General features: G+C 40.4%; 1 protein-coding gene across 1 annotated transcript in view; it reads right to left on the bottom strand.

The window, feature by feature from the left end:
• The window catches only part of CDKAL1 (CDK5 regulatory subunit associated protein 1 like 1), a 2417072-nt gene that overhangs the window by 670188 nt on the left and 1733356 nt on the right, over window positions 1-13528 (bottom strand). Inside the window, exon 10 of the mRNA XM_053714792.1 lies at window positions 11936-12102. Coding sequence (XP_053570767.1) covers window positions 11936-12102 — 167 coding nt within the window. The remainder of the gene's footprint in view (window positions 1-11935; window positions 12103-13528) is intronic.

Raw genomic sequence — 13528 nt, 5'->3', positions numbered from 1 at the left:
AACTGATAACAAAAAGGTACTGAACAGAAAGTCTGGTTAAATCCTTGGATGTCAGACTGTATCTGTGTATCCAAAGCATAAAGTGAGCTTTAACCCCAATCACTAACTCTAGATACAATCCCAAACCACAATCCCTAGTCATAAAACCAATCCTTGAAACAAACTGAAGAATGCGCCACATGGCGTAGATCATCATGAGACTATACAAGCGAATACAAAGTAATAATCACAAATGCTGCAGCACCCACTTGTGCTAAGTAAAGCAGACTGAGCTCTCTCAGAGGCTTAGGGCTAGATTTATTATAGCTGAGGCGTACAGGGGCGCGTATACGCGCCCCTATACGCCTCAGCTTGCCTGTGGCGGGGCGAAATTATCCGCAGGTATTTGGCATTACACACGAGCGCAATTTCGCGCTCGCGTGCAATCCCGCCCCCTGCCCGCGCACAGCCAATCACGCGCGGGCAGGAGCTGTCAATCTCCTCGGTCGGACTCGACCGAGGAGATTGAATTTTGCCAGTTTAGAGGTGGCGAAGAGTTTAGGGAAGCAGCGGTCTTGTGAACGCTGCTTGATAAATCACGGTCAGCAAGTTCTTGTGAGAACTTGCTGCCGTAGGGGCTTGATAAATCTAGCCCTTAGACCACTGTCCTCTCAGTACTCTTCACACTGGAGGGAACAGCAGCAAGAGATATACATTTTGAGCTTATTGCTGCTGTTCCCTCCAGTGTGAAAAGTTCCTGTACCAAGAGGACAGTGACCTCAGTCTGCTTTACTCAGCACAAGTGGGTGCTGCAGTGTGTGTATTAATATGCATTCACCGCTATACATGCTCAGGATGGTCAACACCATGTGGCACATTCTTCTGTTTGTTTCATTGTAGTGTAACGGGGATAAAAAAACAACGATTTTGAAAATAATTGCAATCTGTGGAGTTCCAGATTGGCCTTCTATGTATCCAGAAAATAAATATTACATTCATTTGTTTATTTATTTTTGTGCACCACCATGGATTGTTAGTATAAAACTAATCCTTACATTACTCCCCTTTTTCTAAACAAAACCCCCTGGATAAGAGTGACACTGTTGTCACAGTGCTTCCTGTGCAGCACATGACAAAGAAGAAATATTTTGCTACACAATGTCAGCAACTACTCAGTTATGATAACTTGTTTCTCAGGGGTACTGTTGAATTTTGTGATGCAAAATCTAAAATTAAAAGGCCACAGGTAATGAACTACTACTGATGGATACATTTTCTGCATGTAAAGGTTTATCATGACAACAATTGCAAACCACAGCTGGAGGTATAATCTCCACAAGTTTACAACAAATGCACTTAGCTTTGGTAAAACTGTTATGAGGCAGCCGGGATCCAACAGTGAATTCTGAGACATGATCAGATTGAGACATCTTGCAAATGTAAGAGAAAAAAACAACATATAAAGCAAAATTATCAATTTCCTTATATGGCAGTTTCAGGAATGGGAAAAACCGCAAACAGCATAGCCCTTTGACATAGAAAAAAGGCAAATAAAAATGGGGTCTTAAAGAAAATATTTAGCACCAAGTATGACAACAAACAGAAAAATATTTTTTGGCGCCAAAAACGTCACACTCGCGTCATAGATGACGCAACCTTGTGAAGGACTCGGCGTCAACTAAGACGCCGGAAATGACAAATTTGCGTCAATGAACGTAACTTCGCGCCAAAAAAACAGAATTTATGCTTACCTGATAAATTACTTTCTCCAACGGTGTGTCCGGTCCACGGCGTCATCCATTACTTGTGGGAATATTCTCTTCCCCAACAGGAAATGGCAAAAAACACAGCAAAAGCTGTCCATATAGCCCCTCCTCAGGCTCCGCTCCCCAGTCATTCGACCGACGGTTAGGAGAAAAAAGGAGAAACTATAGGGTGCCGTGGTGACTGTAGTGTATAGAGAAAGAAATTTTTCAAACCTGATTAAAAAACCAGAACCTTGAAGGCCCATGTGGAAGCCACAGCTCTAGTGGAGTGAGCTGTGACTAAGCCAATCGGATAATGCTTTTCAGCCAGAAAGAAAGAGAGGTAGCCGTAGATTTTTGTCCTCTCCTCTTACCAGAGTAAACGACAAACAAAGATGAGGTTTGTCTAAAATCCTTAGTTGCTTCTAAATAGAACTTTAAAGTACGAACTACATCTAAATTGTGTAACAAACGTTCCTTCTTTGAAACTGGATTCGGACACAGAGAAGGAACAACTATTTCCTGGTTAATATTCCTGTTGGAAACAACCTTTGGAAGAAAACCAGGCTTAGTACGCAAAACGACCTTATCTGAATGGAACACCAGATAGGGTGGATTACACTGCAAAGCAGATAATTCAGAAACTCTTCTTGCAGAAGAAATAGCAACCAAAAACAGAACTTTCCAAGATAGTAACTTGATATCTATGGAATGTAAGGGTTCAAACGGAACCCCTTGAAGAACTGAAAGAACTAAATTTAGACTCCAAGGAGGAGTCAAGGGTCTGTAAACAGGCTTGATTCTGACCAAAGCCTGTACAAAGGCTTGTACATCTGGCACAGCTGCCAGTCGTTTGTGTAACAAGACAGATAAAGCAGAAATCTGTCCTTTTATAGAACTCGCTGACAATCCCTTATCCAAACCTTCTTGGAGAAAGGAGAGGATCTTAGGAATTTTAATCTTACTCCAGGAGAATCCCTTGGATTCACACCAACAGATATATTTTTTCCATATTTTATGGTAAATCTTCCTAGTCACAGGTTTTCTGGCTTGGACCAGAGTACCTATCACTGAATCTGAAAACCCACGCTTGGATAAAATCAAAACGTTCAATTTCCAAGCAGTCAGCTGCAGAGAAACTAGATTTGGATGTTCGAATGGACCTTGTACTAGAAGATCCTGTCTCAAAGGTAGCTTCCATGGTGGAGCCGATGACATATTCACCAGGTCTGCATACCAAGTCCTGCGCGGCCACGCAGGAGCTATCAGAATCACTGAGACTTTCTCCTGTTTGATCCTGGCTACAAGCCTGGGAAGGAGAGGAAACGGTGGAAATGCATAAGCTAGGTTGAACGACCAAGGCGCCACTAATGCATCCACTAGAGTCGCGTTGGGATCCCTGGATCTGGACCCGTAGCAAGGAACCTTGAAGTTCTGACGAGACGCTATAAGATCCATGTCTGGAATGCCCCATACTTGAGTCAACTGGGCAAAAACCTCCGGGTGGAGTTCCCACACCCCCGGATGGAAAGTCTGACGACTCCGATAATCCGCCTCCCAGTTGTCTACTCCTGGGATGTGAATTGCAGATAGGTGGCAGGAGTGATCCTCCGCCCATTTGATGATTTTGGATACCTCTCTCATCGCCAAGGAACTCCATGTTCCCCCCTGATGGTTGATGTAAGCTACAGTCGTGATGTTGTCTGACTGGAATCTTATGAATCCGGCCTTCGCTAGTTGAGGCCAAGCCCGGAGAGCATTGAATATCGCTCTCAGTTCCAGGATGTTTATCGGGAGAAGAGACTCTTCCCGAGACCATAGACCCTGAGCTTTCAGGGAATCCCAGACCGCGCCCCAGCCTAATAGACTAGCGTCGGTCGTTACAATGACCCACTCTGGTCTGCGGAAACTCATTCTCTGAGACAGGTGATCCTGGGACAACCACCAACGGAGTGAGTCTCTGGTCATCAGGTCTACTTGAATCTTTGGAGACAAGTCTGCATAGTCCCCATTCCACTGATTGAGCATGCACAGTTGTAATGGTCTTAGATGAATTCGAGCAAAAGGAACTATGTCCATTGCTGCAACCATCAACCCTACTACTTCCATGCACTGAGCTATGGAAGGCTGCAGAATAGAGTGAAGAACTTGACAAGCGTTTAAAAGCTTTGACTTTCTGACTTCTGTCAGGAAGATCTTCATTTCAAAAGAATCTATTAATGTTCCCAAAAAGGGAACTCTTGTCGACGGACAGGGAATTCTTTTCTACGTTCACCTTCCACCCGTGAGTGAGATCTGAGAAAGGCTAGAACAATGTCTGTATGAGCCTTTGCCTTGGAAAGAGACGACGCTTGAATTAGAATGTCGTCCAGATAAGGTGCCACTGCAACGCCCCTTGGTCTTAGAACCGCCAGAAGGGACCCAAGCACCTTTGTGAAAATTCTGGGAGCAGTGGCTAGTCCGAATGGGAGAGCCACGAACTGATAATGTTTGTCCAGAAAGGCGAACCCTAGGAACTGATGATGATCTTTGTGGATAGGAATATGTAGATACGCATCCTTTAAATCCACGGTAGTCATATATTGACCCTCCTGGATTGTAGGTAAAATTGTTTGAATGGTTTCCATTTTGAACGATGGAACTCTGAGAAATTTGTTTAGAATTTTTAAATCCAGAATTGGTCTGAAAGTTCCCTCTTTTTTGGGAACTACAAACAGGTTTGAGTAAAACCCCTGACCTTGTTCCACAACTGGAACTGTATCACTCCCATCTTTAACAGGTCTTCTACACAATGTAAGAATGCCTGTCTCTTTATTTGGTTTGAAGATAAGTGAGACATGTGGAACCTTCCCCTTGGGGGTAGTTCCTTGAATTCTAGAAGATAACCCTGAGAGACTATTTCTAGTGCCCAAAGATCCTGAACAACTCTTGCCCAAGCCTGAGCAAAGAGAGAGAGAGTCTGCCCCCTACTAGATCCGGTCCCGGATCGGGGGCTACCCCTTCATGCTGTCTTGGTAGCAGCAGCAGGCTTCTTGGCCTGTTTACCCTTGTTCCAGCCTTGCATTGGTTTCCAAGCTGGTTTAGTCTGGGAAGCGTTACCCTCTTGTCTAGAGGCTGCAGAGTTGGAAGCCGGTCCGTTCCTGAAATTGCGAAAGGAACGAAAATTGGACTTATTCTTAGCCTTGAAAGGCCTATCTTGTGGGAGGGCATGGCCCTTTCCCCCAGTGATGTCTGAAATAATTCAGGGTTTGCAATTGTGGCGCGCCACAATTGCAAACCCTGAATTTTTCGCCGCTAATCTCGCTAACTGCAAAGCGGCATCTAAAATAAAGGAATTAGCTAACTTAAGTGCGTGAATTCTGTCCATGACCTCCTCATATGGAGTCTCCTTACTGAGCGACTTTTCCAGTTCCTCGAACCAGAAAAACGCCGCTGTAGTGACAGGAATAATGCACGAAATTGGTTGAAGGAGGTAACCTTGCTGTACAAAAATCTTTTTAAGCAAACCCTCCAATTTTTTATCCATAGGATCTTTGAAAGCACAATTGTCCTCAATGGGAATAGTCGTGCATTTAGCTAGTGTAGAAACCGCCCCCTCGACCTTAGGGACTGTTTGCCATGTGTCTTTCCTGGGGTCGACCATGGGGAACAATTTCTTAAATATAGGAGGAGGGACAAAAGGTATGCCTGGCTTCTCCCACTCCTTATTCACTATGTCCGCCACCCTTTTAGGTATCGCAAAGGCATCAGGGTGCACCGGGACCTCTAGGAACTTGTCCATCTTGCACAATTTTTCTGGGATGACCAAATTGTCGCAATCATCCAGAGTAAATAGCACCTCCTTAAGTAATGCGCGGAGATGCTCTAATTTAAATTTAAATGTCACAACATCAGGTTCTGCCTGCTGAGAAATTCTTCCTGTATCAGAAATTTCTCCATCTGACAAACCCTCCCTCACTGCCACTTCAGACTGGTGTGAGGGTATGACAGATAAATTATCATCAGCGCCCTCCTGCTCTACAGTGTTTAAAACTGAGCAATCGCGCTTTCTCTGAAATGCTGGCATTTTGGATAAAATATTAGCTATGGAGTTATCCATTACTGCCGTCAATTGTTGCATAGTAACAAGCATTGGCGCGCTAGACGTACTAGGGGTCCCCTGCGCGGGCATAACTGGTATAGACACAGAAGGAGAGGATGCAGAACTATCCCTACTTCCTTCATTTGAGGAATCATCCTGGGCAACCTTACTAAATGTGACAGTACTGTCCTTACTTTGTTTGGACGCCATGGCACAATTAACACATACATTTGAAGGGGGCACCACCTTGGCCTCCATACATACAGAACATGATCTATCTGAAGGTACAGACATGTTATGCAGGCTTAAACTGGTTAATAAAGCACAAAAACCGTTTTTAAACAAAACCGTTACTGTCTCTTTAAATGTTAAACAGAGTACACTTTATTACTGAATATGTGAAAAGCTATGAAGAAATTATCCAATCTTTACCAAATTTTCACCACAGTGTCTTAAAGCATTCAAAGTATTGCACCCCAATTTTCAAGCTTTTAACCCTTAAAATGCGGAAAACGGAGCCGTTTGCAATTTTAACCCCACTACAGTCCCAGCCACAGCGTTTGTTGCGACTTCACCTATCCCAGGGGGGTATACGATACCAATTCAAGCCTTCCAGGAACGTTTTCAGTGGATACCAGACCCTCTCACATGCAGCTGCATGCACTGTACTCAAAAGAAACTGCGCAATAATGGCGCAAAAATGAGGCTCTGCCTACTACAGTGAAAGGCCCTTCCTGACTGGGAAGGTGTCTTAACTAGTGCCTGGCGTTAAAAACGTTCCCCAATTAATAAAAAGTGTGAAATCCACTTCAGACTGTAAATAATAATTAAATAAGCAATCAATTTAGCCCTTAAGAGTGTCCACCAGTTAATAGCCCATAATAAGCCCTTTATTCTTTTTGAGTCTAAGAAAATGGCTTACCGATCCCCATGAGGGAAAATGACAGCCTTTCAGCATTACACAGTCTTGTTAGAAAAATGGCTAGTCATACCTTGAGCAGAAAAGTCTGCAAACTGTTCCCCCCAACTGAAGTTCTCTGGGCTCAACAGGCCTGCGTGGGAACAGCAATTGATTTTAGTTACTGCTGCTAAAATCATACTCCTCTTTTAAACAGAACTCTTCATCTCTTTCTGTTTCAGAGTAAATAGCACATACCAGTACTATTTCAAAATAACAAACTTTTGATAGAAGAATAAAAAACTACAACTAAACACCACATACTCTTCACCATCTCCGTGGAGATGCTACTTGTTCAGAGCGGCAAAGAGAATGACTGGGGGCGGAGCCTGAGGAGGGGCTATATGGACAGCTTTTGCTGTGCTCTTTGCCATTTCCTGTTGGGGAAGAGAATATTCCCACAAGTAATGGATGACGCCGTGGAACGGACACACCAATGTTGGAGAAATCTTGCGCCAAGAATGACGCAATAAACTTTGGCATTTTGTGCCCTTGCGAGCCTAATTCTGCCTGCAAATTTAAAAGACAGTCAATTTGAAAAAGAGACTATACCCCAGGTAAGAAATACATTTTCATAAAAAAGCATTTCCCAGATATGAAACTGACAGTCTGCAAAAGGAAATATACTGAAAACCCGAATCATGGCAAATATAAGTACAATACATAAATTTAGAACTTTATATAAATACATAAAGTGCCAAACCATAGCTAAAAGTGTCTTAAATAATGAAAACATACTTACCAAAAGACACCCATCCACATATAGCAGATAGCCAAACCAGTACTGAAACAGTAGAGGTAATGGAATATGAGAGTATATCGTCGATCTGAAAAGGGAGGTAGGAGATGAATCTCTACGACCGATAACAGAGAACTTATGAAATAGATCCCTGTGTGGAAAACCATTGCATTCAATAGGTGATACTTCACATCCCACTGACATTCGCTGAACTCAGAGGAATCGGGCTTCAAAAAAATGCTGAGAAGCGCATATCAACGTAGAAATCTTAGCACAAACTTACTTCACCACCTCCATAGGAGGCAAAGTTTGTAAAACTGAATTGTGGGTGTGGTGAGGGATGTATTTATAGGCATTTTGAGGTTTGGGAAACTTTGCCCCTCCTGGTAGGATTGTATATCCCATACGTCACTAGCTCATGGACTCTTGCCAATTACATGAAATAAGTGTATTTATATAACAGTGTTGGTTATGCAAAACTGGGGAATGGGTAATAAAGGGATTATCTTTCTTTTTAAACAACAAAAATTCTGGTGTTGACTGTCCCTTTAAGAAAATAAATATGAAATGAAAAACAACCAAACAAGCAAGCATATTCTTACAATCACCACTTGGTGAAACTAAGTGAAGCGTAAAACTAAGTAAAGTGAAAGAAGCAACTTGCTCTATATCCAAAAGACACTGCGCAAATGTTAATTGAAGGTGCAAGCTCTTGGGAATCATGTTAAAAGCATTCTAGTTCAATATTACTATATGTGAGAACACACTCTTGGGACTTTTTACATCCCTGAATAAAAGTACTTTCAGGGCCGTCTTTAACACAGGGCAAAAGGGGCAGCTGCCCAGGGCCCAGTATTTGTTGAGGGGCTCAAGAGTCCTAAAAAATTTTTTTTTTTTTTTTTTTAAGTTAATGCCAGACTGCTAATAATGTCACAGTCAAAAGTTCTCTGCTTATATTTATTTGTGAGAAACTGTGCCAGACCGTGCCGATGTCATGTGACATTCAAAGCTAGTGCCATGTGCCGTTTTAGATGTGCACTGTGCAGCACTGGATGCTAAGCCATAACTCGGCATCCAGCCAATCCCACTGCATCAGAAAAGGTCCTGTTGGGGTTACCACTGTTACCAGGTAACTGCTCTGGTGATGGGGATTGTTTCTGGGTACGGCTGACTATAGGCTGTAGCAGAACGCTGGAGTGGCAGGCACGTGAGCATCTGTGCAGCTGCAAACACTGCTCTCTTCAGTCTTGAGGCTGTGTGACTTGTCTGTATCCATGCAGCCTTGGGCAGTCTGCTGGTCCCCTTAGCCCTGCTCTTTCTGCTGTGGCTCTAAGATCAACTAACTGAAGTTTGTTAGGGGAACTGTGCTTTGCAGAAAGGTGTTGGTGGGAAGAATAAGTGAGTGTACACATGCCCCTCCCCCATGCAGCATTGTCTAGTGCAGGATAAGAGGGAACTTGTTCCTAGCAAAGTAGTGACATGTGCTGCTGTGGCTGATGTATAGTGTCATGCTGATACTTCACACATTAAGGTAAGGTTTATTTTTAGAATTTTTATTTCTCTCTGTCTCAGATTTTACAGCTTCATATTGTAGTTCTACTGTTCCAGTCAATAAACGTATATTTGTTTGCACCTCCATGCTTCCGCTTCAATCTTTACCTTGCTTTGCTCCTGTTTGCTGCCCTAAATCTCTTTAACCAGCTAACTTCACATCAGAATCACATTCAAAAAGCATATTAAATTAATCCAGAGTGGAGGAATTTATATATTTATTTACTTATTAGTACTGCTTAGGTCCAGTTTCACATATTGCAATTTTTTTAATGATTAGCCCAGCAGTGGATGATCCACTGCTGGGCTAATAATTTAAAACAAATTATAAAATAAATTGATTTGGTTGTTTTTTGGGATGTTGGGGTGGAGAGCGAAATTGCATGGGGGGGGGGCAAGAAAATGTTTGCTCAGGGTCCAGTCAATATTAAAGACGGCCCTGAGTACTTTACTATGTTAGTGAATACTTAGCTTTATATCTGCATATTGTATGTGTATATATTGAGTGGAAAAAGAAAATTAAACAAGGCACACAAAAGCATGAAAACAAAGTAAATAGTAAATAAAAGCATTATTAAAGAATCAGCAGAAGGAATCCTGTTCACATATTACTTTTCTAAACACAAAATTGTTACAGTTTTTCGGCAATACGCTCCATCTTACTTATTAGATACAAAACAATGTAGATTGTTCTGTTGCAAGTGTAGACAATAGTAAAACATAACTAAGGTACTGATATGGCAAGAATCAATAAAATAATATTTGAATTTCCTATAAAATGTGTCTAGTAAAAAAGGCTTAATTTTATGTAATGTATCTCTGAAAATAGGTGGTTTTCCACTGCTGCCAGAGAGAATCTCGGTAGTATACTACAGTCTTAAAAAACTTGACCCTACAGTATTATACACAGTAATTGCTTAATCATTGCAGGAGCTCTTTATATCTGACCCTACAGTATTATACACAGTGATTGCTTAATCATTGCTGGAGCTCTTTATATCTGACCCTAATGGGTCACAGAAAAAGATGCAACACTAACAATGTTTTTCAAGGGACATGTCCCTTGACTGCAAATCAAGTCAATGCAAATATTATTAACCCTTTTGTGTCTGGGTTAACGTGTCTACATCGGAACAACTGTTCCGATGTAAACAAATTGAAATCTCGCGATCACGTTAGGGGGCGTCCCTATGATGCTAGGCACTCCCTCCAGACCGCGATCCCATCAGGAAAGCGCCAGTGGCTTCAGGAAAGCCAAGCCGCTAGGATGTTGTATTCCGTCCTTCGTCGCTAAAGCCTAGCAAAATTCGGACGGAATACTATGTCCTAACGGCATTAAAAGGTTAAAAACTTGTTTGAAATGCTTTATTTTGTGTGCAGATATTTTGCTTATACAATCTAATAAGTATTTTGCTAAAAACAGATTTAATTATCTAGATTTTCTCTTTTTGTTAGTGAATCACAGTTACTTTAGCAGTTTGTGAGTCTAGCATTAAGACGACTTGCATACACTTAGTGACAAGCTATTAGCAAACTCATTTACAAGTCCAGGGGAGTCATGAAATCGAGGAACAGAAGCAAACAGAGTAGTAAAGACATTATACTCTCCAACCAGTAATGAAAAGTAAGAATGAAAGATCCCAGTGGTGCATTTACAGTGCAACATGCTTTCTAAGCATCGCCAGACATCCTGTGACAGATTGAAAATGTTGCATCCTAACATGACTTCCTAGAATAATCTACATCTCCACAGCATGAGAAATAGCAGCTCTTACACCAAACACAATAGGAAGCCATTTGGGCTGCTTCCCTGTTTCAAGTGGATTTTCATGGTTAAAGAGACAAAGTGTGTTTTTATAGTGCAGTTTCATTTATTCCAGGTGCCCCCTAAACTTGTGCAGTTGCATTTCATTTAGAGGCTGCACTGTTTAGTATAGACATACAGAGCAGATTTGGCACAAAGAACTAGTTTTACTCATCATAAAAAAACAATAACTAACTCTTAAAGGAACATGAAACCCAACATTTGTATTTCATGATTCATATAGATCATACACTTTTAAACAACTTTCCAATTTACTTCCATTTTTTAATTTGCTTCATTCTCTTGCAATTCTTTGCTGATGTAGTAGCAATGCACTACTGGGACAAGTATTTTTTATATATTTTCAAATAGTTGTGTTAATAATGTTTTACTTTATACACAATTTGTTAACATAGGTTAAGCGTTACACAGGTGTCTAAATAAAAGCATAACACAATTACAAAATGCTAGTAACAACATGGTTACATTGAGGGATATCAGGGCCTTGCCTCACAATTTATTTTAAAGCTTTGACTTTAAAATGTGCAAAGTTATTGTTATAAAATAGATTAAACATTCTAAAGAAACAATGTTAGCACTATGAACGTATATTATCAGACCTCAGTGCCAACTTTCCTTGCAAAACGTCGTCAGTGTTGCCTCTTTTGCTGTGACCTATTGGGGACAGATATAAAGAGCTTCTGCAATGATTAAGCAATCACTGTGTATAACACTGTAGGGTCAGGTTTTTTAAGACTGCTGTATACGATTTTCAGAGATACATTGCAAAAAATGAAGCCTTTTTTACTACATACATTTTATAGGAAATTCAAATATTATTTTAATGATTCTTGACATATCAGTACCTTAGTTTTACTATTGTCTACACTTGCAAAAGAACAATGTGAAGGGTATTTTAGCTTATATTTAATGCTTCTATAGCCATGTGTTCACAAATTAATACATAGCAAACCTGACTTGCATCTTTAACAATAAGTACAAGACATTGGGCCATTCCACATTAGCCAAATGGTAAGTAGATTCAGACCAACGGGGAAGTTACATGCCATGTTCTTACCTCCAGGTGCTCTAAAATATAAGGAGGATTTGTCATGCCAAGTCTCAGCATAGCACCCTCGGGGATAACCTCAACAAACTTCCACAGGAGCGTTGGAAGATCTGTGCCAATGTCTCTGCCATAAGCCCCAGTGTCCTCGCTGGTCAGCCAAATCTCACATACACCCTCTGTGAATAAACCAAGGAGATAATTAGTGTGTGTTTTTTTATTTTATCATACAGCTGTCCCTTTTTAATTCAGTATCTCACAGCTCTATTATGCAGCTACTCTGGACATTCAATTGAAGCAGAGAGGAATACAAGGGAGTTTATCCCTTGGGCAGCAGTGGGTTATTAAGTTCATTTTATGAGCACCAGAGAGCTGTAACAATGCAGTAAATGATCACTGTTTTGAGCAGAAATTTACATTCACAGCTCACGACTAGCATATGGCAGTACTTTTTGTTCTATTAATGCCAAAAAGTCATATACTGTACACACACTTTCTTCTATGTTATCCATTCTACATTTAAATGGCACATGGTTTAATAAAGCACATATACTGCACACACACTTCTATGTAATTCATTCTACAGTTAAATGGCACATGGTTTAATATAACACATACTGCACACACACTTCTATGTAATTCATTCTACAGTTAAATAGCACATTGTTTAATATAACATACTGTACACACACTTCTATGTAATTCATTCTACAGTTAAATGGCACATGGTTTAATATAACATACTGCACACACACTTCTATGTAATTCATTCTACAGTTAAATAGCACATTGTTTAATATAACATACTGTACACACACTTCTATGTAATTCATTCTACAGTTAAATGGCACATGGTTTAATATAACACATACTGCACACACACTTCTATGTCATCTATTCTACAGTTAAATAGCACATTGTTTAATATAACACATACTGTACACACACTTCTATGTCATCTATTCTACAGTTAAATAGCACATTGTTTAATATAACACATACTGCACACACACTTCTATGTAATTCATTCTACAGTTAAATAGCACATTGTTTAATATAACACATACTGCACACACACTTCTATGTAATTCATTCTACAGTTAAATGGCACATGATTTAATATAACACATACTGCACACACACTTCTATGTAATTCATTCTACAGTTAAATGGCACATGGTTTAATATAACACATACTGCACACACACTTCTATGTCATCTATTCTACAGTTAAATGGCACATGGTTTAATATAACACATACTGCACACACACTTCTATGTCATCTATTCTACAGTTAAATGGCACATGGTTTAATATAACACATACTGCACACACACTTCTATGTAATCTATTCTACAGTTAAATGGCACATGGTTTAATATAACACATACTGCACACACACTTCTATGTAATCTATTCTACAGTTAAATAGCACATTGTTTAATATAACATACTGTACACACACTTCTATGTCATTTATTCTACAGTTAAATGGCACATGGTTTAATATAACATACTGTACACACACTTCTATGTCATCTATTCTACAGTTAAATGGCACATGGTTTAATATAACACATACTGCACACACACTTCTATGTAAT

Source organism: Bombina bombina, chromosome 5 (assembly GCF_027579735.1).
Source record: "Bombina bombina isolate aBomBom1 chromosome 5, aBomBom1.pri, whole genome shotgun sequence".
NCBI classification, from domain to species: domain Eukaryota; kingdom Metazoa; phylum Chordata; class Amphibia; order Anura; family Bombinatoridae; genus Bombina; species Bombina bombina.
This window is presented reverse-complemented; position numbering and strand designations above follow the sequence as displayed.